This window comes from Camelus bactrianus, chromosome 5 (genome assembly GCF_048773025.1).
Source record: "Camelus bactrianus isolate YW-2024 breed Bactrian camel chromosome 5, ASM4877302v1, whole genome shotgun sequence".
Classification (NCBI taxonomy): Eukaryota; Metazoa; Chordata; class Mammalia; order Artiodactyla; family Camelidae; genus Camelus; species Camelus bactrianus.
Window position 1 is genome coordinate 75,236,915 of NC_133543.1, and position 27,104 is coordinate 75,264,018.

The 27,104-nt window shown below is 37.9% G+C and overlaps 1 protein-coding gene across 4 annotated transcripts in view; it reads right to left on the reverse strand.

The window, feature by feature from the left end:
- The window catches only part of PARD3B (par-3 family cell polarity regulator beta), a 944,975-nt gene that overhangs the window by 348,961 nt on the left and 568,910 nt on the right, over positions 1–27,104 (reverse strand). For all 4 annotated transcript variants that reach the window (XM_074364121.1, XM_074364119.1, XM_074364120.1 and 1 more), the window contains exon 16: positions 13,146–13,190. In XM_074364121.1, the coding sequence (XP_074220222.1) occupies positions 13,146–13,190 (45 nt within the window). The remainder of the gene's footprint in view (positions 1–13,145; positions 13,191–27,104) is intronic.

Below are 27,104 nucleotides of genomic sequence, written 5' to 3' on the forward strand. Positions count from 1 at the left end.
GTATCTTTGAAAAACAAAAAACAAAACAAAACAAAACAAAACAAAAAAACACTTGACCTGAGAACTGACTTCAGAAGAAATCAGTCATGGGAAGTGGAGGGAGATCATTCTGAGCAGAGGGAAGGCACGTGCAAAGTGCCTGAAAAGAGAATAAGTTGGCCTGTCGAAGAGATTGAAAGCAGGCAACACAGGCCAGGCATTTGGAGGCGGAAGAAGCAGTGGGGATGAGGTAGCCAGGAAGATGAGGCTGGTCCAAGGGACCCTGGTTAGAAATGTGGGTTATTTTCTGGGAGTGATGGGAAGCCATGGGAGGAGTTTAAGCATTTGAGGACATGGGGTTTGATTCATGTGTTCCAAAGATCCCTCTGGTTCTTGTAAGGAGAATGGAATCATAGAGAAAGTAGAAGTTAGGGGGCTATTGAAGGCACGAGGTGATGGTGGCTTGGGCAAGGCTGGGAAGTAAAGTTTGGGTTTTATTTCCATGGAGCCAACTTGATTCCCTGCTGGATTCACGGGCTAGGTAAAGAAAAGTGAAAAGCTAAGGTTAACTGCATCTGTAAGATTTTCTGGGCTTACTCAGAAGGGCATTGTTGTATCCGTTCTGTTTCTCAGATAAAGATGGCCTGTTCGAGGAATGCACTTGAAAATATAATTCGAGTTAAACTCAATGGAGAGAAATTCATAGCAAGAAATAGTTGAAGATGTGGACATTCCTCTGCTGAAGGAGCCAGTGATTAACCAGAAATGAAGGCATTTGTCTATGGACAGGAAACGGTACCCAGAGTGTGAGTATTACACAGCCCAAAGGCCTTAGAGCGGAGGTACTTTTCTCAAACCAAAATTCTCTGAGCTTTGCAAAAAAAGCACGATGATGAGAACTATAAAAATGCTGATGGAAACTTATAAAATTCATCAGTGTTTCCCAAACTCCAGCAATCTGTGTCACACGATTTTGTAATATTTTGCTATGTTCACATATTTTATATTATTTCCTTTTTAATATTCTTTTAACATCTCATACTTTCAATTTTTTATTTTAAAAAGGTAGCACTATTATAAATAGAAAACCAGTATTTTACTGATACACATTAGTATAGACGCCTACTTTTCAAAAATAAAAAGTGTCCATATAAACCACTTAAAATACTTCATGAACTTAGATCACTGAACCAACCAATAGGAGAATTTTCTCTGAAGCCTGTTAGCATAACAAGTAAAACGCCTCCATCACCAGGTTGACACCAACATTTCTAAATACCTCTAACAACCACCTGATGGCCTATCATGGTATTTTACAAAATTATCTTGAGTTTTTTTTTTTTTCTTTGCAGTGGTAGTTTTTCTGGTTTAAAAGGCATGCACATTTAAAAAAAAAAAAAAAAGACTGGCTCATAAAAGAGTTTTTATTCAAAAGGTAACTTTGAACAGCTTTGTTCTATTTTGATGGGTGGAATCTGTAAGTTGTTTTGTGTGGGTGTGTGGTTTCTAATTATCAATAGAGTGGGAATAAATTTGCATTTGCTTATTTTAGCAAGGGGAAGTAATCTAGGTTGCTTTAAGTTTTCTCTTTAATTTTTACATATTCATTATGAGCCCTCTTATTATAATTCTGCTTTTATTGGACACAGTTGGACATCAGGAACCTCTGAAAAAGAAATTTTTGCACAAGAACATGAAGTGGGTGCCTTACTAAATACATTTCAAAGACTAAGTTCCTGCCCTCTAGGATACCAAAAATTGACAGGAGTGTTTAAAATTCCCCAAATTTATTATTCATTGGCACATTTCCCAGTAATCCATAGATGGAAGTATCTCACGGTTAAGCCTCTCGCTATTCCCTTCCTCCCGAAACACTTCTGGGCCCCCAACTGGTTCCCAGTGTGACTCTGGGATTCAGTCTCTCATTTCCTTCCCAGAAACTATCCCTTTTCCTGGGGTTCTTCTGTGCATATTCTGTGCCAGTCCCCACAATGAATCTTCTCATTTGTACAACATTTTGAGTATTAGATTTGGCATGAGAAATTTTAGAATGTTTGAAAAGTTTTCATTTTTCTACACCCATCAATTTTTCATTACCCAACCAGTACATAAACATAGTCTCGATGTAAAAATTCAAATACTATATAGATAAAGCAGAAATCCCCCTTGACTCCCAACCTCTATCTTCTTCCTCTCAGTACAGGTACCCACTGTTCCTTTTTCTACGTATTCACATTTATGTATAAGCACGTGGTGTTTTCACTGTTTTCATTCCTACTATTGCTAGCAAACTGTGAGTACCTTAGAGGCGGAATCCACAGTCCATACAACCTTGCACTCGTAGTACCTGCACAGTGGTTGGTATACAGTAAGTGCTCAATAAATATTGGCTTAATAGAAGAGTTGTCACTGATTCCTGCCTTTTCATTCAGCAGATAGCAGAGTTCTCCTGTCTATGTGAGGAAAAGCTAGGCCTTGGGATTATTAATAGTCTAAGGAAGTTATGACTATTCAAAGGAGACTGAAAAACAGCCAGAGGGAGCCCTTGGGGGCTAATCGTCTCTGGAGCAGAAGTGTGAGCCAGGGCAAGAAGGGTGAGAGAAGTTGAAAAGGATAAAAACAGGGTCTGGAGACACCTGAAGTTAAACAAGGTGAGATACCAGAGGAGACCCCTGTCTGAGGAAGCTGGGGAGGGTTTTCTCAGGGAGGTGGGCCTTCCAAGAGTTTAGCTGGGGCTCTGAGGTGTGAAAGAAGAGATGTGGTCAGACAGCAGTGGTGAGTGGCTCTGAGCTGGGAACATGTGGCCGATGGGGTGGGCTGGGGGGTGATGGTGGCAGGAGACAGTCTGCAAGGGCAGATCAAGACAAGGTGATAGAGGCTGTGGTTAGACTTGGTAAAGATATTGACAGTGATCCCTGTCGACAGAGTCTAAATACAGGAATAACTGAGTGTTTTTTAAGTTAGCAAAACCCTTCTTGAAACATACAAGTCTTTTAATACTTCCCCTCCCCCCCTCCACAAAACAGTACTCATTTGTGAAACTCTTCTGTGTTTCAGAAGACAGAATACACACACAACTGATCTAATATAAAGCAAGACTGGCATTATCAAGGCCAATATATTCTAAAATATTTCTCACCATTAGTTGGCAATGTTATACCTCTATCAGATATTAAAAACAAAATTTAGGCTTTGACACATTTTATATTATTCAACACTGATCGGGCATCTATTATGTAAGAGCTGTTCTTCAGATGTCCCAGGTTGGATTTTAAACTTGATCTTCCAATGTTAGATGCTGGCTAATTTTTTGTTGAGAAAGCTTAGAATTAAAACCATTGCTGGAATGGCTAAGCAGCCATTCAGTTAACACTGGCAACCAGATTATCCATAAAACTTTAAAATAAAAGCTCTTACAAGCAGGTAGCTATACCCTCTCTGGGTCATTGGAACCAGAGAGTCTCTATTTTTTTTTTTCCTCCACAACAAATTTAAACCTAAGTTATACCTTCCTTAGAAGAGTGATTTTAAATTCTAGGTCTCACTGTAAACCTTTCTAAAATAATTTTAAAGGAATGGAAAGTTTCCTAGCTCTTGCTAAGCCCACTATTGATAAAGGACAGCCATCATTTAAAGCTAGTAAGTATAGAGCCCAACAGTTTTACTGAAATAGTTTCATTGTGATAAGTTGACTGAAGACATCCTAAAGCTAAATATAAAGGAAAGAGGACAGAATTGGTGCTCATAATTTATAATTTATAGTTACTGTGTTTTCAAGAATGTGATTTGTGTTTACCCACGATACACCCAAGTCCATACAGTAGTACTGTGACTGATGATGGCATTCCTGTGTAATTTTTAGGTCAGCTGTCGTTTTCTGTGGCTCCTACTGTTGTTCCTCTCCAGCTGCAGAGCTAGCTCAAAGTTGGGTACAGACAGCTCAGCCTATAGTAAAGTTGTGATGACAAACATCCACTTTGTATTTGTCAACCATCATGTAATCATTTAATAACATTGTTTTCACCGCTGGCATTTAGAAACACTATTAAGAATTGTCAGTTCCAAACCACTATTTTCTAAATGTACAAGACACATACTCCCCACAGATAGTGAAGTTTGAGAGTTCAGCCACATTCAAAGAATTTAACATATATAGAAATATGTTCCTCTCTTTATAACATCATTTTCACTTTGTTCAAACAATTAAAAAATGTAGAAACCTTAGATTTGTTGAAGCAGTGCACACTTGAACACAATAAATTATATATCCAAGGATAAACTGTCAAGTTCTGAATTGTGAGAGAGACAGGACAATCAAGAGCTTTGTTGCTGAGAACTCTGTAACGTAAATATCAATACATAAGGACATGGGGGGAAAATATGTACCTAAATACACCGTATCGACAAACATCCATTGGAGTTTGGAACAAAACAATTTGTCCTATACATTTATATTTAGGGGAAAAATAAATAGAACACCATAATAAAAATATAAAGTATAATGAATAGCAACTATAAACAGATAAAGGCTTTGTGACAAAGTCTGTAATAAATTTTGAACGAAATACAGACTTTTTCATATACAGCAGCTTATTCAGTTCTGGTGTGTTTCAATGGGAGAAATTGAAAAGAAAAAGATCAGTGCCATGCCAAATTACTCCATCTTTCTGCTATCTATGCTGGGTGTGGGGAAATTTTGAGGACTTTAATGACAGTTTTAGGTTAGTAGCTCAGGCAAAACTGGTAGCAATGATGTTTGAATTCACAAAGCAAGAGACAGCTGAAGGAGAAGTCAACAGACCCTACCAGCTGGGCCTTTGGTGGGGAAGGGGGGTGATTTTCCCCCTCTAGGAATCAATCTACTCCTCAAAATATGTTGGTTGTACTAGAGATATATAATGGCCCACTTAGTCCTAATATTGTATAATTCCACTATAAATAGAGAACTAAAAATATAACTGCAAGAGATAACATTTTAGTTTGGAGAAAAATTGTAGCTCATTTGCAACTCAACCTGTGAATGCAGTGAGCATGTACACGTGTAGGTGTATATATATTGTTTCATAGTTTCTCAACAAATTTTCCTTCAATGACTTAAACACATCCCAACATGAGTTACTTGTTACCTATAGTGTTTCTTATTTTCTTGGCCAGCCTATTGGCCAAGCCTGTAACGTCAGTGTAGACTTTGACATCATCGAGAAAATAAAGACCATTAACATCCTTAATTTCTCACCTCCCTCTGCCTATAAATTTATCTATACCACATGTATCTCTGCTACTTTCCCTCCTATCTTAGCTCATTCTCTTTAAAGCCAACAGCTATAAAACTACACTCTTCATCCTGTCCCTTTAACAATTTCCTCTTTCTTCATTCTCTTACAAACGTCTCTTTCTTCTCAGTCTACGAACTTGGTTCTCATTAATAACATGAAATAGAACAATAAAAACAACTTTAGACAGATCTCTCTTCTTTTTCTTAATAATAAGCTTCTGAAAGCTCATTTATCCTTGTTTTCGCCTCCCATTCCTTCTCAGGCCACTTCATTTTGATCTGGCTCTCCTGTCTGTTCAGCTGAAGTGATTTCCAATGACCATCTCTCAATTTCCACACCTAGTAAAATTTAAGCGTCTTCTCAAACCTTGTAACCTTGGGACCATTTCCTCCTGGAAAATCTTCCATCTCCTCCTGGAATATCTTCCATCTCCTCATCCTTCACAGACAGATCTCTTTACAAGAAATAATTTATTCAGGCCACAACTGAGTCTAAACTGGCCCAAGCCTTTTTCTTTTCTGTTTAGCAAAGTGTGAGAATTGATTCTCTTGGCAACTTGCAGAGCCATCTAAACAAACCAGGGGCATCACTCCTGCCATCCTCAGTCATTTCCCAAGACGATGTATCTTTGGTCATCTATTCTTTCCTGTGCTTTCGCCTTACACCACTCTGCACATCTTCCCACGTGACTCGCCATCCCACTTTCCCCTCCATCCCGGACTCCTCAATCTTGCCTTCCTGAGTCTCCACTATCCTTCCATGGTTGGCAAAATGCTGTCCACTTCCACCCTCTTCTTTGAAAATTCCCCTGCCTTTTAGCTGTAACTGAAGTCTACCTCTCCACTAAGAACTCTGCTTCTCCTGCAGGTCTCTCATTTGAAGCTGTTCCTTCTCATCCATATCATGCAAGTCACTGTTGGGAGGAAGCTCAACTTCTGATTTCTTATTTCCATTTTCAAGTACATCGTTCCTTTACTGTTATGTAAAACCCTGATTCCTTCACAGCGCATGCTATTCTGTCAAATTTCCTCTACTCCTCTTACCACCCCCTCTATTACTCTCACTGTCACACCATTAATACATGAAAACTGGCACAGAGCTTATGGGTTCCCTTTCTATTCTATTTCCACCTTATCACTGTTGTTATCAAAAGTATTTGTCTCAAGAAACCACTGGTCCAAGGAGGATAAAAGACACATGCAGAAAACCTGGGCCTGAACTTCAGGTTGGCGCCAAGCCCAGCCAAACACTTCTGAGATCAGAAACTCCCAGCCTGCCTGAAGATATGTGATCGAGAAACAAATATTTACTGCTGGTTTTATTTTTTATTTTTTAAAATTTTATTTGTTTATTTTAAATTTATTTTTCATTTCATTTTATTTTTTTAAAAGTTATTGGGGGGAGGTATTTAGGTTTATTTATCTATTTTTTAATGGAGGTACTGGGGATTGAACCCAGAACCTTGTGCATGATAGGTATGCACCCTACCACTGAGCTATATCCTCCTATTGTTGGTTTTATTATGCAGCATGGTTGTAGCCATAGCTGACTGATACACTGGAATCAAATTGGATCTTCTTCACCACTTACCCACTAAGTTTGGTTAAACACACACATACACAAAATTCAAAGCTTCATTGTCTTAAATATTTCTTACTTTCCTTTCCATTCCCATTGCTAATCACTTAAATTTATGCCCACATTGTCTCTTATCTGGACTATCGTGATGGTCTCTTGGTGACTCCTGCCTCTTGTTTGTTTGTTTCTTGGTCCTTTCAAGTCCCCACAACCACAGGCATGATGTTACTAGACTAGAAAGCCGACCACTCTCCTCCTTTAATCTGTTTAGATTCTCTGAGCCTGTAGGATGGAATTCTCATTCTTTCATTTGGTAGGAGTTCCCCATGATCTAATCTCTGCCTTCGTGCTTGTCACTCTCCCCTTTGCATTTCTGCCGTGCCAAATTGCTTACAGTTCTCTGAACACATCATGTTTCCTGTTTTCATAACTTTCCGTGTGCCTGGAATGTGTTAGCTCGGTGACCTCTTCTGTTTCTCAAACTTCTATTTCTCTTTCAGATCCTGCTATGGAAGCACTTCCTGTCTGACACATGTCACTTTGTATCTCCAGCACTGAACACAGTACCTGCTACAGAGTGGGCATTTAACAAGCACGAGTGGAACCGAAAAAATTTTGATATTTGATTTGTAAAAAAAAATGTAGTCTCTATTTACTGATGAAATTTAGACATGCACACACCACGTCTGAATAGTCAATAATCTTCTCATGCTGTATTTGTTTCTAATTCAATTCGATTCACTGAATTTTAGAGACTAATCACTAACCTTTTGCAACGCAGGAGATGCTAGAGTTGATTCATAATCAAGTTTCTATGTTAAGAATCCTAGATATATCACTAATTTTTTAAATGATAACATCCTGTACCCCATGGAAATGTAAACCAAAGCAGGAGCATGTGGGTAATGTATACCTTTCTTGTGTCTAAAACTGTATTTATCCAGAATAACATGACAAAGGCTGAGAAAATACCCAATAAAAATGTTTGTCCAAATAGATAACCATGCAATATTACCTTAACCCACTGATGAGGAAAGAAAGAGTTCAAGTCCACTATTCACTTACTTACTCCAAGATTTTAGTTCCTCATCAACAATAACAATAGAAGGTCATAAAAAACAGTAATTCAATTAGAAGACATAAATATGAAAAATGACCATGGCTAGTCTTCCAAAATTCAAATGCATATTTTAATCTAGATATTCTATAAAACTAAGGAATACTGACTCAACAAAGTTTATGAAATGTCATTTAATAACTCATTATTCTATCCAATCACCTTATGTTTTCTCTTTCTTTTTTTTTAATGGTAGAACAGATTTAATTCTGCTAAGCTTTATTTAATTAACATGGTTCCCACTGTTAAGCATGTTTCTTAGCTTGATATAACTATGCTAAACCATCTTTTTATAAAAACTGAAGTATAGTCAATTTACAATATTGTGTTAGTTCCAAGTATTACAGCAAAGTGCTTTATATACATATTTATGAATATATATTCTTTTTCAATTCTTTTCCATTACTACAAGATACTGAATATAGTTCTCTATGCTATACAGTAAAGCCTTGTTGTTAATCTGTTTTAAATGTGGTGGTGTGTATCTGTCAATCCCCTGCTCCTGATTTATCCCTTGTCCCTTTCCCTTTTGGTAACCACAAGTTTGTTTTCTATGTCTGTGAGTCTGTTTTGTAAATAAATTCAGTTGTACTATTTTTTGGATTCCACATACAAGGGATATCATATAATATTTGCCTTTCTCTGACTAACTTTGTTTTACCTTTTCTTTTGCAAAGATCCAGCGATTTCTTCAACTACATTTAAACATTCTGGATTTGAAGTTTACACACAATGCATTTAAAGCAGAAAGCAGAATGTAATGTCTGTCAAGTTAGCAAATTGCATATTAAACTCTTAGTCTTTGCTATAAGACACATATCACATGCATATTTGCTATAATTTATGCATAATACATGTACATCACATGCATATTTCCTCTCTCATACATCTCTTAACTTCACACATTCATATACACGTACACATGCATACCTGCACGCGGAGAAACAAAGGCACGGATGATCAGATTAGATGTCCTTCTCACACTCACTGAATTGCAGTAGGGAATTACACCTATTGTGCTCCTGATTCGGCTAGCTGGGGTTAGTTACAAAAGGTCAGGAAGGATTCTTAAGATATTTTGATGTGTGTGTCATGTCTTCCAACTAGACTGTGTCTTACTCCTGTATTCTCAGTTCCTGAGACTGTGAGGTGTTAGGCACACGCTGGTGGAAAGTAAAATGGCCAAAAGCATGGGATCTGTATCGGGGTTTATAGCCTAACCCCACTCATCACCAACCGACAGAACAAGTACTTAAATGCCTTGAGCTTGATTTTAGCTTCTTCATCAGCAAAATGTATTAAGCTACCAACCGTACTTACCGGCTGCAACGCACCTTATCTGGAGATATCCCCTGGATCCCTAGATGGTTAATGAGTCCTTGCTCATTAATTGATAAACTTGCCTCAGAAAAGGTCTGGACTTACTGCCAACCATTACTTTTACAGACTTGCCTGTTTTACAGCTATATAGACAGGTGTTTGAGACTATAAGAAATTAAAATAGAAATAGGAAGGCTTTTTAGTCCATTTTGCTAATTAATATGTCAGAGCTCATAAAGCAGGACTCATCGGCTTTCCTCAGTACTGCATCATCTTAAAGAGCTGGGTCAGCAGAGATCTCTGCAGACAGTCAATACATATTAAAACAGTTCTAAGCAGTAAATCAAAACAAAAAAAAATACGAAGACACAGTGGGAAAAAAAAAAGTAAAATTTGTAAGTCCTTTCTGTCTGATTGCTGAGGAGCATTAAACTATTGGTTTAGGTGTCAGTTCAGTATATAAGAAAAAAAAAAAAGAAAATGATTCCTTCTCAGATACACTTTACGAGTCTGTGTATAGCCAAAATTAAAACCTAATTAAAAAAAAAAAGTATGACAAATTTGATGTCGCTTCCTCTGGATTCCAATGCCCCCTAAGAATGTTTGTCATTTAAAACAATTGTTTTATTGTTTAAAATATACATTTTGCTGAAATTATTTCCCCCTATGCATTGCTAGGATTTGAGTTTTGTAAGAATTCAATTAGTGACACAGGGGAAAAGGTGACAGACAGCTTTTTGGTTTTTCAAGGCTCTCTGAAACACGTGATTTTTCTTCAAGGAACCAAACAAAAAGCAATTTGCTCCTAACTTCTCTGAGTAGATCGCATCATTCCATAAACATTAATACCTCTAATATGTGGAGGAGGACCCCATATGATTATCAACAGGAGAACCCACCTGCCCGCTTCCTTGCCAAGGTCTGAGATGCAGTGCACTGCCAGTGGAAGGAAGCCCCTGAGGTGGATGGTTAGAGAAATTTCAAGAATACTGGACTGATTCCAAAAGGAGTGAGGAAAATACTACATTTTGGGCCAAAAACATTCAAAAGATTTATCTTACCTGAGACTCTGATTTGATCTGAGCTCTGAGGAATTGACCACTTAAAGATTAAGCCAAGGAAAGGTGCCAAAAATATTGTCACAAATTTGGGAGGTACCCAAGCCAGACCAACAGATGGAACTTGGCATGAAATGGTTCTCTACACACTAAGTAGCTGACTCAGAAGAAATTTTAACTCAGATGAATATATTAAAATGTTGAATATCATCCCGAATAAGAAGATGGATGATAGATTTAGGTCAGCACATACAATTTAATTTAACTTCCTGATGGTCTTGGACAGTGTGAAAGCTGCCCACATTTCTATAATTAAAAAGCAACAGGGGGAGATCTCTTCTTTAGCAAAAGAGAGATCAGTCTTTTCACCCAAATACTCTGGAGAAAGGATTTGGGGAAGGGAAAGGTGAAATAAAAAGAAGCTGACACTGGCATGATAAGAATGAATGATCACTGAACATCACACATCACAATCCACACTGGCCCATGCTTAGTGGTTGCAGACGGTAGCAGACAAGAGACTATGGTCCTATATTAGGAGAATTTTAAAAATGGTTTTGTAACTGGAAGAGGCTGCCAGAATCCAAAGGACCCTTAATTCTCTTTCACTATCGTCACTGCCACCACCGCCAAAGCCTAATGGGAAATTGCTCTACCTAAGTGCAGCCCACACTGGGAGCTGCGCTGTGTGTGAGGGATGAGTTCCTGAGGATCATTATAATTCAAGACCTTAGTCGCATATTTTTCTTTAATGCCGCTTTTCATTTTCTCAGTACTGTCTCTAATGTTTTACAGAGTGCTCTCATGTAATTTAACTCTAGAGCAAACAATTTTAGGAGATTGGTTAGCCCTCTTAATTGTGTTTTATCATACGCCACTTTGGCTCCAAAGTTATCAAGTTTTCTTTTTCTCTTTTCCAGCATTTGCACTGGTTCCACAGATAGTCAATGAAAAAACTGATGATGCTGTGAATAGGATATAAAAGTACTTAAAATGTAAGAATGGTGAATATTGTAACAGCAGTTCATTAGGGACCAAGCTCTTCTTCTAAACACCTGATGCATTTCAACAGTTTGATTCACGTGATATGAAGACCATCAGTAATATATCTCTATTACCAGCTAAAGCAAAGCCACCACATGAAGCTTACAATGAACCTGACTGACAGCTTTAAAATTATGTCATTTTTGACATTTTTAATTTGGAAGATTATTTCCATTTTTGTATTCAGCGTACTTCATTAATTTATTTAGAATATATCACACTGTATAAAAACATGTCATTTGAATCTGTCTAAAATATTACAGCCATTACTAAGATAATGTTCTCTGTGAAAAAGAGTGACAATCATTTTTAGAAACTGGCTAATAGTAATTTGTTTGGAAATGAAATAAAATTAGAATAAGATTTGATTTCCTGGAAAAAACCTGAAGGTTTATTGTTTGCTTGCTTTCAAAAACCAAATTGATAAACATTTAAAAAAAAATGCTTCCACTTTATACCTTGAAGCCTATACCAGTACATAAAAAATTTTTATTTTCCAGTATTAGTATGTGTAAGAGAACTGAGTACGAGCAGTACCATGCATTTAAGATGAAAATAATATAGGTTATCCTTGGAGTTCCATGGTCATGAGACCTTCCTTCTCAGACTCCTAAAAACATTTCCAGTAGTAGAGAACTTAGTGGACAAGTATGATGGCAGCAAGCACCATGCGGCAGTGCGCCTCTCCCACTGAAATCTTTTCTTTCACAGTGATCTAACCTCTTAGGCTCTTTATTAGGAGAAGCCAGAAAGAAAACATCTAAGACTTGTGAACCAGCCCTTCCCTGCTTTTATCACTAGTGAATCCGGAGAAAGAAGAAAAAGAAAAACAAAAAAATCATAATCTTGCCTCGGAAGATGATGGAAGTAATGAGGCATCAAGCCCACTCACTGCTGAAAACATAACTGGCACATAAACACAGGGGATGCTTGGTGACGGGAAAGCCCTCTTTGTTTCAGAAAGAAGGGATACCAACAAATCACAGCCCGCCTGTTGTTGGGAGTGGCATTTCTAAGAGTAAAATGGATGTTCTGCAACCCCCCTCCCCCAAATAATGCACCCTCGCAGGAAACGGATTAGTGCTGTATGTACCAGCTTAGTAGCTTTCAGTGTTTTCAACAAATGTGGATAAATGATGCTGAAGAAAGGGCAAAGGAACAGAAGGCAGGCCACTTGGAAATGAAGGAAAAGCTTGGATTTTAGACCTGAGGGTACCTCACACACAACGGAGAGCCAAGAGACCCTCAGAGGTCCTTGTGGACTTCCCAGAGCACCTCCAGCGAGCTCATTCATAAGACTAAAGAAAGGTAATCCAGGCACCTCAGGCCCAGTCCTCTTACTGACACGAAAAAAGATGATTCCTTTTTGAGGAGGAAGAAATGGCCATATTTTTCTTATTCTGGAAATCTTTGTCCTGCCACTTTTATGTGAGAATCATCATGGAAAAGCATTTCAAAATTTCTTGGGTTTTCTTTGTAATTTCTTGTTATTCTATGTGTTCTGCTGGCATACAGGTTAAAGATTTTTGGCTTTACAATTACTTTTTTGGAAACCTTTCTTCTTTCTTCTCAAACATTTGAGTCAGCATACATTATGCCACTATACACACAGCCAAGCAATAATTCATCCTTGTGGAAGTCAGAGACATCTCATGTATTAATTAGCAAGCCTTTCAGTGACGAGTGGATGGAAACAGGTTCTAAATGCTACTCAAACACAGCCAGTGATTTCCAGGAAGGAGAATATAAAGTCAGTTACAAGGAATTTCTTACCAGATTTGTGTCCAGCCAATGAATGGACTTTGCTTTCATCTGGCACTGTGAGGAAATAAAAGAGACAAGGATCAGACCTGCCTGTAAATCAGCCATTTTTTGAACAACAAATTAATACAGATTTGTAATAAGTTAAATCTTTTACTGGCAAAGATTTGAGAAAAAAATTTCCTCCATCATTCCCCCCTCATTTCTATTGGTAGGTATTTTAAAGACAGCTATGAAGAAATACATGTTTATGAAATCTTCTGTGAGTATCATTTAATTCTCTTACAAATTTTCAATATTTTCAGTTCTTTTAACTGGATTGCTGTTTCTATATCTGCAAAAACAGAAATTAAACTCAAGGATCCAAAGCTCTATCATGTAAAATAAAACCCTCTGAGCATGGCAGCAATATATACATTCGGTCCTCAAGGATAGGCTTCTGTAGCTGGTCAAAATGGAGCAAAAGGGGAACAGATTTACAATTTCTCCTGAAAACAGTTTTAAAACAGATAAAACATGGAACAGCAGCATTCAAGAGACTGGACATCAGGCAACAGAGGGCAACGACTCTTGAAGGATGGAAAAACAAGTCGGGTAAGTCCTACGATTGCTCCAGCTTCCTACTCGGAGAATGCTTCCAGGTCGTGGTGCAGGAAGGGGAGCACGGGCAGAGCGCACTGATATCCCAGCCTAACGACATGAAGCTGGAGGTCCAGGAAAACCAAGGCAGATGGAGTCTGTAGGTCAGAGAACTGGAGAGGAGAGAGCGCTACAGAATCCTTTCTGAGATCTGCAGAGGACCCCCTCACCTATTCAGTTAAAGGCTGAGCTCACATGCGTGTGCAGGAAACCACCCACAGCCTAGGACAGAAGTACCCACAGGGGAAAAAGCACAGTGTCCAAAGTTCACACAAAGCTGGGAGTAAAGTTTCTATTCCCAATACCCAGAGTGAAGACCTTCATAATTCCGGGGCATTTGTTAGAGTAGGAAGAAGGATCTTGCTTCAGGAGCAGGAAAAAATTTAGGTTAACATAGCTCTGATGAAATGAATTTTTGAAAGACACAAATCACCAAAGCTTATACAGGAAGAAATAGATAATGGAGCAGCTCTATAGTTTTATTTGTTTTTTAATGGATTTGTAGTTAAAACTTTCTCAGAAAGAAAGCTCTCAACCCAGATGGCTTCCCTGGTGAATTCTACCAAACATTTAAGGAAGGAGTAGTACCAATTCTACAGAAATTCTTTCAGAAAATTCAGAAGAGGGAATATTTCCCAACTCATTCTGTGAGGCTGGTATTACCATGGTACCCATATCAGGCAAAGACATTATATGAAAGCTATTAACCAGTATCTCTCATGAACATAGAGGCAAAGTTCTTAATCTTTCAGCAACTCTGCATGGATTATCACTTCAATATTCAATAACAGCTGTTCAATATTCACCATGTGTTACTGACCACATTAGCCTATAAAACTCTGGTGACTCAAGGGTTGAAGCAAGATGAGGGGAACTCTGCTAACAAGGAGGTGATCCTTTAATCTCCTGAACATTCAAGCAGCCTCAGAGTAATAATATGCCTCCCCTTCCTTTACCTGCAACATTGTCATAGTTCATTGACTAGTTACTATACCTAAATCTTCCCACACCCACCAAGCCCTCCTTTCCTAAGCTAATTCTTTATTTTCTAGATAAAATCATTACATATTTGTGATTTTTTTTTTCCTGGCATTAACTGCTTAAGGATCTTGTTAGACTCTTCTTCCTATTTCCAGTTGATGTCAATCCACACTTACCAACTGGCCAACCGTGGGCCAGATTCTGTCTTTCCTAGCTCTAAGAAAACTTACAGTGGAAAACAGAATTACGGTTACCAAAAGGGGAAAGGTGGGAAGGGATAAATTAGGAGTATAGGATTAATACATATACATATACATATACATATATATAAAACTGATAAAAAGCAAGGATTTACTATATAGCACAGATAATTATGTTCAACATCTTTAAATAACCTATAATGGAAAAGAACCTGAAAAAGAATAAACACACACACACACACACACACACACACACAAACATAAAATTTATAGTGGAATCTACAGTATAAATGGAAAAATATTGGAAAATAATGATAATTTAAAAAATAATAATACTTATAGCTAATACTCATTGAGAACTTATAATATGCAGGTTCTACCCTATATAATTTATATCTAATAATTCATTTAATGCTCACAATAATCTGTAAAGACAGATATTATTATCTTTGCAGATGAAGAAACTGAGGCACACTTCATACATGGAGGAGCCAGAACTTAAACATGGCGCTCTTAACCACGCTACTATACTTGTGATAAATCATAGAAGAGTTGTTATACTTTTCAAATTCTGATAGTATCAATTCAGTATAAGAAAACACTTATAAACACCACTGTGTTAGAAAACAATTACCCTCTTTATTTGAATATACATTATTAACAGCAACCTTTTTCGGTGACCAACATTAACGAGTGCTAGCTATAACTCTGTTTAACGTGTTTGGAAATCTACAGTTTTAATGGGTTCAAGCTAAAATAATTCATCCCATTTCACAGATGAGACATCATTTGTCTGAGTTAAAATCTTGACTTGGATACTTACTAGTTTGCATGTGATTTCTTTTAACTTTCTGTGCCTCAATCTCATCATATATATAAAGTGGGGATAATATCGTCTTCCTCATAGGATTGTAATGAAGATTATATGTAAAAGTTTATGAAAAATACTTAGAAGATCATATAGTAAATGTTTAATGAATTTTAGCTATTAGATCATTACAGAGAAACTAAACAGAAATAATTTACATTACATGTTAGAGAATAACGTGATTAATAATGAGACAGATGTGGGTTGAATTCCAGCTTTAATCAGGCAAGTTATTAAGCTCTTTTAAACCTCAGTTTCCCCATGTGAAAAATGAGATTAAAATGCTACACAGGGAGTTGTGAGGACTAAATGAAAAAGCAGTACAAAAGCACTTAGCACAGTTCCAGGTACATATTTCTCAATAAATGAAAACTTTTGATTAATGGAAATTGTGAGAGTGGTAAAGGTTATGAATTTGAGATTGTGACGGTGTTTATGGTTCAACTGTCTGCAGCACAGGTACTTTCAACTGCTATCTCATGGATAACCCAACACCCGCAGCAGGGTTTGCCTTCCAGTTTACCTGGCTCCTAGTTCATCTTGCAGTGGAAGAAAGGCAAAGGAAGTACGGTATTCACACTACGTATACGGTCTTATCATGTGCAGTTATTCTGAAAAAGGAATTCATGCCAGGATAGGGTTTTACTCTTTTGTTTTCGTCTGTTTTTTATCCTTTAACACAGAAGTTATCCCATTAAATCAAAGCCAACTTAAGTACTGAAAATTCTCCAGCCATGTTAGGTTGAACACGGTTAACAACATTTTGGCTGAATACTGTGTGCTATTTTTAGTAGGAATACTTATTATTTTAATTTGAAAGTCTTAAGAACACTAACACAAACTATTTCAAAAAACAGTGTAGAAAATCCAAATGGGTGACAGGCATAAAAATTAGGGGTCTTTCTCCAAAATAGTCACTGACACAGATGTCTATCTTCAGGACAGAAAATAAATGAATAAACATAATAGAAAATAGAGGGAGCTGTAATGACTTAATTAATAGAATACATTTTATTTAAAAGGTTAAATTGGGAACAATCATCTTTTATGCACATGCTTAGTGCAGGGAAGCGATTTAAATAACAGTAGCAAATGAGAAAATGAGGTAAAATTACATACACTACCAAGTTTTTTTCTTTAAATGACAAGTGTTATAATTAATACTCAACTTCCTTTATAACTCACATTACCTTAGAGCTTCTACAGAGCTCTCTCTCAGGGCTGGAGCTTTGTCTACTCATTTCATTGCATGTTATGCAGGCAGCGCTGCAGTGGGAACAGCAGCAGTATTAATATGGCAGGTATGTCATTTCCAACAAAGATCTTAATGACAAGGGGTTGAAAATGAGTGAGCCTGGTGAGGGGAAGGTCTTCCGTTGCAAAGTGGTAGGGTACCAGAAGTATCGAGTAAGAGTGTTGATGGAACAAGAGCCAAACTTTCTTGTCCTGGTTCTAATGACAGACTGTTTTCCCTCCTTCCTGCCTCTCCTCCCCGTCTCTCCCATCTCCCTCCTTTCTTACTTCCTCCCTTCCTTCTTTCCTTCAAGTTTCCAGAGCACATTCTATTCCCTTTCTTATCTTCAGTTTTACCCAAGGGCTGGTACTGCTTGCTCCTGATTACCTTACAGGGTTATTACAGTAATTGAAGAGGTATCAGTGAAACATTGACTCCTGAAGAAGAAATTCATAGACGTTATTATTGTAACTGTTATTAAGAACTTAGAGGGCACTGTGGACTCGCCTCTCTAGAGATTTCTCTAGAGCTATTCAGATAATGGGATTTCTATATTAAGCTCCTGCTTCCTAGCATTCAACTCAAGATCAATGGACACCACTTGATTTTACTATAAGGTATTTCAGAAGGAGGGCACTCTGGTTTGGATGTTTGTTAATTTCCTGATGCCTCCTCTGGTTCAGAAAGACCTGCTCAGGAAACACAGCACCCTGATGGTCTATGTTTCCAGTTGTTTTGACTGTAGACCTTTGACGCTAATTACAACTACTCAGCACCGATGGCACCTTTTTAAAAAATGTGGCTGAATGCACAGCGTCCTTTGGCTTAATTTCAACCAGGTTCACTGTTAGAATTGAGAGAAACCATATAGAAAGAAAATAAGGGAGGAAAATCTGTGAAAAAGATGGCATTCTGAGAACTTACTAGTGGCAAACATTAAAGTGCATATAATACTTTCATATGTTGGCGTCCCAGTTGGATATATTTATATTAATATAGTGATCACTTAAAGTGTTTTATTCTTTTGTCAAGCTTTCTTATACACTTGAAATGCATTCTCACTGGGTGAAAACAATCCCCTTGCTTACTGATAGCATTTGATACGCATTCTGTAATATAAGTGACTATTAGGGACTGCACTTGCTTAATAAAAATTTGCAGAACGGTGGCAGATTTGGTGAGTTAATGGGCCCCATATGCTCTTCCTATGCTGACAGAAGATGGTATATTGCTAACATGCACAAATCTCTTCAGATGAAAATTGCCATCAGCTACAGTTATTCTTTTTGAGAATGCCAACACTATGTCATGAATGGGGAATATGCAAATGTGTTCAGATTTCCACTACTTCATATTGAGATAGTTTGATGCAAAGCAGCATTCTAAAACATGATGCAATGTTTGTCTTTCACAGAGACAGCTCTATTTCATTTAGTTTTTGATTTCCATATCTTTGACATAGTAGAGACTGCAATTTTGAAGATGATATTTGGCACAATAAAAATCTATCTTCTAATGAGGCCATAAATACTTCTCTTCGGATAGTTTGCTAGGAAACTAAATATCAAGTAATTCCTTAATGGTTAATAAACTTGTTTCTAAAAGCTGTTCCTTCAGAATTAAAAAAAAAAAAAGGGATGTAGTTGCCAATATTAAGAATCAATTTGCTTCTCTTTCAGCAGATCAATTTCTGTGCCACTGATTGATTTCCAGAATTTCTAAGGAACCAAACCTGTTTCAAGTTGTAAATTAGTTCCCTCCTTAGCAACCATGAACTATTACTGCATTAATTTATAGTGTTTTCTTATGTCAATGACTATTTGGCATACTGTTTCTCCTTAGGGGGACTTTTTGAGTTTTCAGCACTATAAATTCTTATGTGTTGAAAAATTCTTCCTTCTCTTGGGGAAAAAAAAAAACACACAAAAAAGAAAATAAGGCTTTTGCTGAAAAAAGGGGCTGGGGAATTAGTACAAGATAATGATGCAAATGGTTATCTCACCATCTATCTTAGCAAGCTTCCCCCAAAGAACCAAGTTCATCCCTGATGTGCCACTGCTCTGACAATAAGCTAATTGGAACACAACAGCTGAAGTTTTCTTCTAACATTATAGGGCATCTCCCAGCCAGGCTGCCACAGGACAAAAATGAGGGGCCCCTCTTTCATCATTATCCAACTGGGCATTCATTCACAACTTCTCAGTGATCTCTTTAGAATTCCCTTTCTTTCTCCATGAATCTTAGGAAAGCCCGAAGTTTCCTAAAGTTAGGAAAATCCAACACTTTTCATGTTCTTACACTAGTCTTTATCTCATTAAAGAGCATTAGAAAAACCAAATCATTCCTTCATAAATTCATTAATTCATTTGTTCATTAATTCATTCATAAATAAATTCATTAATTCATTAATTCATTTGTTTTGAATCCATTCCATAAACACTGTCTTTCTGAAAAGAATCAGACACTCAACCCTAGGGTTTAACGATGAAATACAAATAAGTATGTTGCATGGACACAACATAGTGTAATAAACAGAACAATAAAGGAAAAAGGATACACTTTAGGAATAGAGCAGACAGTCACACAGACATGAGGATTCACAAAAATAATAAAGGTTTTAAGTGACTGATTATTTGAACCAATACACCTGGGACATCTTTTTATTCATGGTAAGGAAGTAGGCATGACAAGAGTGGAAGAACTCAAGCTTTGATGTTAAAGGGACCTGGATTCTGACACTAATTACATGTGTGACCAAAGACTAACTACTTAGTCTTTTTCAAGTGCATTGAACTTATTTGTAAAATGTAGACAATGCTGCCTACCACAAAGTATGAGACAACTTACAGGACATAAAACTTATCATGGAATCCAGCAGAAGCAAGTGCTCAAAGAGGATTATGCCTGTCTTTCACACCCCGTCACTTCTGCTAGGTGCTCTGCACTCCAGCACACCAGAAGTATGCTTTTGAACAGGCCATGCAACTTCATGCATCTGTACAATATAAAGACAACGCGTGCAATTTTGTCTGAATCACAATGAAACTTCATCCATTCTCCTGCTTAGCAAACGTGTTTTAAGACCCCATTCAAATGTCATCTCCAGGTCATCCTCTTATGTCTCCAGGCTGAGCGCAGGGATCAAAGTAATTTGCAAATATCTCAGTTATCTGTGTATGGGTCTGCTTCACATTAAACTATGAGCACCTTAAGGAAGAGATATGCCTTGTTTTTCCTTGTTAGTCTGGAATCATGACTAGCACCCTCGTGGGTACTCATTAATGTTTACTGAGTGAATGAGTGCAGTATTTGTAAGATTAAAGAAAGGAAGCAGCAATTTAGATATGTCCCTTCAGCTAAAGGGGCTAGACCAATAAATATGACATATGTTCACTGTGGTATACATATGGTTATATGAATGTTGTGACAAAAATGTGTATAAATCAAGTAAAATTCTTGTGATGCCATTTGCAGACACACTCTTGGCAAGGAAGGAGTAGGGGAAGGTGACTGGAGTCTGATTCTGGGATAGGTCTAAATAAAGATTATGATTCGATAGAGCTACTTATACTCATTTATTTTAAACTCATTTACATTTTGAGCAGTGAACTGTAGGAAAAAATATGCCTTGCAGTGTTTCTCTAATAACTAGGTTATCAGTTCTTATGTATTTATTTTTGGGCTTGCTGGCACTAATCTCACTGTTGTTCTTCACATGGTAATGATATCTAAAAGAGCAATTCATTCTGTCTGCAGAAAATATCACATTGCATTAACAAAAATGCCGAGTACTAGTACACAGGGTACTCCTTTCCGTACACAAATGTTGCAAGTTTCCAAAGCTGTAAACAGAAGAGGGGAGGGTATAGCTCAAGTGGTAGAGCATATGGTTAGTATTCATGAGGTCCTGGGTTCAATCCCCAGTACATCCTCTAAAAATAAATAAGTCTAATAACCACCCCCCCCAAATAAAGCTGTAAATAGATGTCTTTTTGTTACAACACAACTTCAGACAAAAACAAAAACAAAACCCACGAACTACAAAAATTGCTTTTCTAAAGTACTGCAACATTAAAATATTTATAACATATGTAAGATGCAAAAGCCAACAATAAAGCAAACACTGTGTACCAACCAACAGATCTGAGAAAAGAATATTATTTTACTTTGAAGCCCTGTAGGTGTTCCACTCCAATCTCATTCCTTTTTCTCCACAATTTTCTTGCTTTTCTTTATAATTTTACTGCAAATTTGTTCCCAAAAAACTTTCTTTAAATTGTATCATTCATTAAATAATATTGGACTCTGTCACATACTTTTCTGTGTAATCTGATGTGATCATACAATTTTTGTTTCCTTAGTCTGTCGATATGTGACTCACATCAATTGATTTCAATTGTTAAACCAACCTTGCATTCCCAGGATCAACTCCACTCATTGTGTGTCATATTTCCATACTTCTTTGTGTGCATGATAATCTTTTATTGGATACTAGATACTGTGAATTTTACCTTGTTGAGTGCTCAGTATTTTTATAATCCTGTAAGTATTTTCACATCTTTGGGATATAGTTGAGTTACTTGGGAAGAGTTCATCTTTCGAGGCTTTGCTTTTAAGATCTGTTAGGCAGGACTACAGCAACATTTACCCTAGGCCGAAATGCCTTAATACAGAGGCAGTACCTCCATGCATACCTTACCCAATGCCCTGTGGATTTTAAGGTTTTTCCTTGTTGGTGGGAATAGGTTCCTTGTTGGTGGTCTTGCGTAAGCACTAGCTACTCTGGGGAGTTATTTTCTCAGCCTTGGTAGTTTCTTCACATGTGTGCTCTTATTAGTAGATGGTGTAATACCCACAAAAGATTGTCTAGATATTTCTGGAGTTCTCTCTCTATGCAGATATGTCTTCTCTTGTACTCTTCAAACTCTAACCATCTTGCTTTCCCTGGACTCTCAGCCCTATCTCCCTAACTCAGATATCAAAGAATGTAATATGAATCTTATAGCAAGTTTTCTGATATAGTCCTATTTAATTTCTCTGAAATAAGTTGCAAAATGATTACAATATTAAATAAATCAAAACATCTATGTTCTTACAACCACAGCTTTCTAAGTCCTAGAACCAATGGCGCTAAGCCTACTTGTGTAACTGTAACCCAAGGTGCAATGGAGAAAACACTGAGTTAAGAATGGGATTAGTGACTGAGAATATTCTTGGAAAGTCTCATTACCTGCTTCTCTCCAACAGAAGGATATCATGAAATCAATGCTAAGAACAAACAAATTTTTTTTGGAATTTTCTTGGACCACAAAGAGAACACACCCAAGCTGGTGGACTGAAAGCAAACCATGTCTAGGCCCAGGGCTAGTCTCCTGCCTTGACAGCACAAATGCCATCCTCATGAGCAGTGCTCATTCATCTTCCTTCCAAGAGTCCTCAAAACTGGACCCAAGGCTTTTTCCATCCTATGGCTGAACTCTGGCAATTGCCTCCAACTTGTTCTTGGCCTGCCTCCATCTCTTCCACTTTAAATCTTATTTACCATGCCCAGATTAATCTATGCTAAAGGTCACCTTCATCATTTTTCTAACCTACCCCAAACCCTCACTAAATTCAACTGCTGAGAAGTCTCCTTACTCTTTTATTCAAGGTTTGAACTCTCTTTAGCTTTTTTCTTATATTTTACTCTATTCACCTTTTATTGAAGTTGTTTTGAGCAATTCTTGGTTTCTTCCCATTTGTCTTTATCTTTAATTGGAAATGCCTCAAACCTCTCACAGATAAACCCTGTGTTTCTCCTGGGCCCAGCTGCCCACTGTAACCTCCTCTTTGTAGGGTATTCTATTTCTGACTCCCCCAGAACACTTCAGGTTTGCCTTCAAGTCAATGTACAACTTTCCACCCTGTATTATGTTGATTTGTGAGCAACTTCAATGAAGGCAAATATAATATTTTATTCATCTTTATGTGATAAACAGTTATAGATCACAGAGGTCCTCAAAAGTTAGTTGTATGGAGTCTCTGACTCACTGTCTCTCTCTTTGAAATCTATGACAGGGAAAGGATTGTGTGAGATCCCTCCCAGGAAACTTCTTTTTCTGTGAATTCTTGGGATCTACCCAAGGGTTGGACTATTTCTACTACTCAGACTATGAAAACTTTCATGTTTCCTAGACCCTTGATAAATATTTCTATTTTCAGCAAGAAATTGATACTGATTAAATTACAGGGAAAAAAAGGGCACAGGCTACCCTACATGTTACACAAGAAAGACTATTATTCACTATTAACTAGTGAAACAACACACCTCTAATTCCATTAATCATAATGTATATTTCCATATAGAGATTCTATCTTTCACAGGAATAAAGAGGAAGGAAACGAAAACTTACTACCAACTTACATGTGTCAGAAATCACACTACGCATTTTAATATATGTTGTCTCATTCAATCGTCATAAAAACTCTGAGAGTGGTTACTTTCACTTCACAGAGGAGGGAACTGAGGCTCAGTGGTATCATGTCATAAAGTTAGCAAGTGAGACAGCTGGGATCTGGAGGGTTCCTGACTTCAAAGCACACATTCCTTCTACAATGTGAGTCAGAGAGGGAAGACTTTGCTAATGGCTTCACCATCAAGAACCATATATTTCACTAGTCACCACTACCTCCTAAAGTAGAATTTCATAACAAGCCATGTGAAAGAGCACATGCTGTCTCTTAAAAATGGTTGCTGACGCTCCCAGAAGGAAGAAACAGAGTTGTCATAAGTTGTTTTGAGACTCGTACACCTGGAAATTGTTACCAAGGAGAGGCATAGACTATTGTTCAGATGGTGTTAGAGCAGCTGAACAATCTTAAAAAAAAACAGACAAATCTAAGTGACATCACAGAGGACTTACTGCTAGAACATAGGAAGGAAGCAACAGAGAGGACCACAAATGAATCCAGTGTGCAGTCTTGGGACTGACAGCTGCCATTATTACAAGATAGAGGAAAAAAATGGTGTAGGATCAGATCAACAATCTTGATAGCGTAGAAGTGGCACCAACTGCCCTGGACTCACATCTCTTTTTCACTTCCCATCAACTTTTTAATGCAATGTAAGACAGCATTAGATTTTGGCAGCCAAATTGGCTTATTGTTGGCTCATCAAGTGTATGGCCAACAAAAATCCTGAAGTCTCTTTTACATTAACTGCTGTTAAGCCAGGTCCTTGTCCAACAAATACCTTCGGAGAGCCACTAGTATGCTGGACCAGGGACTGTGGAGTGAAAGACAGACTCGAGCCGTGTACCAGCAGCGTTTCCAGCACACAACTAATTGTACACAGCGAAAAGGGTGTTAGCAAACCTTCCTGATCAAAGCTTCCTTCAGCTGGAATAACCCCCTGACTTATCTTTGAGATTCTGCACTCACTCCCTCTAGTCTATTTTCCATACAGAAGCTGGAGTAATCCTTTAAAAAAAAAAAACTTATCATAACACTCTCTGGGCTCAAAACTTCCCAATAGCTTCCAATCACATTCAGAAGAAAATCTAAAAACTTACTTTAGCCTCTGAGCCCCGGTTTCTGTGGCCCTTCCACCTTGTTCTGCATGGCTCTCCCCCTGCTCAGTGTATGTCACCCATCCTGGCCTCATTAAAGTTCCCTAAACATTCCAAGTATGACCCTCTTTAGAGTTTTGGGACATGATCTTCCCTGACATAGCTCACTGCCCCCCACATTCACTTCCTCACAGACATCAGATCTTCACAAAGGTCCTGCCTGGTCACCTGACCTAAGGTAGGACCTTCCATCCCAACTCTCTGTCACTATCTCCTCATCCTGCTTCATTTTTCTACAAAGCACTCACCACTGCCTGAAATCTTCCCTATTGGAACATAAGCTCCCTGTGGACACGGGCTTTGTGCACCATTTTGTCTCCAGGACCTAGAACAGTGCCTGGTACAGAAAGGCACTCAATATTTGTGAATGAAAGGATGATTGGGGAACTGAGAAAATAGGTAACACAGAGACTGAGCCTAGTTTATGGATTAGGCCTTCCTGGCAGCTTTCAGTTGAGACCCGCAGATGTACAGGGAAGCGTGGAGATGGTTTTTAGGCAGAAGAAGCATGAAAGCCCCCAAACAGGTCCCACACATAGAACCTAAAAATCTTCCGTAGATCTGAAGTGCTCAGCATGAGAGGGTGGCAGGTGAGAGTGTAAGTGGAGGATGGAGAGAGGGGTCAGGCATGGAGTATCTCAAAAGCCACATTAATGAGTTTTGTCTTTATCTTCAAGGCAATGGGACACTGCTGAGGGATTTTCAGCAAGGAAGTGACATGATCAGATTTGTGTTTTAAAAAGATCACCCAGGCTGTGGCGTGGAAAATGAATTGGATGGAAGTAAGACAGGAGGCAATGGCCTCTTTTTTTGAACACAAGTACGGGAATTTACATTTATCCCTATTAAATTTAATCTTCTGAATTGCAGCTCATCAGTTCTCCCTGTTGAGACCTTTCTGAATCCTGATTCTGTCATCCAGTGCATTAGCTAACCCAGCAAACTGTGTATGTCATTTACACATCTGACAAGCAAGCCTGCTACGCCCAAGCCACATGCAAAGCGTACGCCACTGAACACCATCCCTGCTCTCTTAAGGTACCTGTAGGATGGCAGGCTGGGTAGAAACATACTCCCCCATCACTAGGCAGTGTCTCTTCTTGTAAAATTAATTGGCCAGGCCAGAACTGAACTATAACCCTCCACATTTAGTAACCCGAGCTATCCAGGATTTTCATGTGAATTTCCCTTAAAGCTTAGGAACTTCACATAAGACAGCAAGTTTATTCTTGTATGAATTAATTTTGGCATGTGGCTTCTGGCTGGGGATTGTATAGTTGCTTCTGTTCTTGGCTACGATAAGTGCTATCAAAAGATTTCTGTTCTGGCATGAACTGAAGTATGTAATACTGTCTCTATTTCTGCCCAGAATCTACCATCAACTGTTTAACATGCAAACTGTGCAAAACCAAGGCTACTAGTATGTAATAGATTCTGAGAAGTTGTCATCCAGACTCATTGTTTATTAGAGGATATTAATTTGGAGGCTTATGTGCTGTCTCTCCAATTCAGAGCACACAACCATTCACTTAGATAGGATGCTCAAAGGTCTGCATACACTCTAGTGAAACGATCTGGTATTTTATACTGATCTATTAGACGAGCTCGTTTAAATCCGGCTCCTTTTTGCAGAACAGGTGATTACACATACATATTAAGTATCCACTATCTTTATGGAAGATCTTAAGGTATATTAAGAATCCTGAAAAAGGTTGCGCTAATAAAAACCATTAATAGGCAAAGTAGAAAGTTGCCAGACCCAGAGTCCAAAGTGACTTCACAAGCAGTGAATTTTTTGAACCTTTTTTGTTCTTAGACCAGGGATTTCTTTGGAAGCCTCAGAGGCTACTGACAAAGGAAAGCAAAAAGGAAAAGCAGTGGGCTGCATATATGGCGCGTCACACCCTCCTTCCTGCTGCCCCGATTCTTACATTAAATAAAGTATCTTGTTGCAAAAATTTGAAAGAGATTTAGAAAAATTGATTTAAAATTATTTGGGTGTGAGTGCTTCATTTAATAGGTATTGACGGATTTTTTTTTTTTTTAGCAATCTCGGTGCATACCTAGAAATTTTTGTGACCTGTGGAAAAAAACCCAAAATACAAATGTAACGTATTGATATTTTAAAATTATTTCTAAATGTAACAGTTAATAAAACTGACATAAAGTTACATTTTAGGGATAGTCAAATATTTATCAATTTCTAATTTCCTGCTTTATTCTCATAGATTAGAGCCAATAATTCTTTCATGTCTTGGATACTTTGGTAGGACCTTGTAAAGCACGCTGGCTCTAAGCCTTGCACCTATAATGACTGGGAGGAAAATACAAAACCACTGCCTGCTTCAATCCGAGGGATTGTTTCAACAATTCGGGACCTGGAACTATAAAGTTAAAAACCATAGGTTTAGAATCATTAAGAAGGAAACTAATGATTTACTG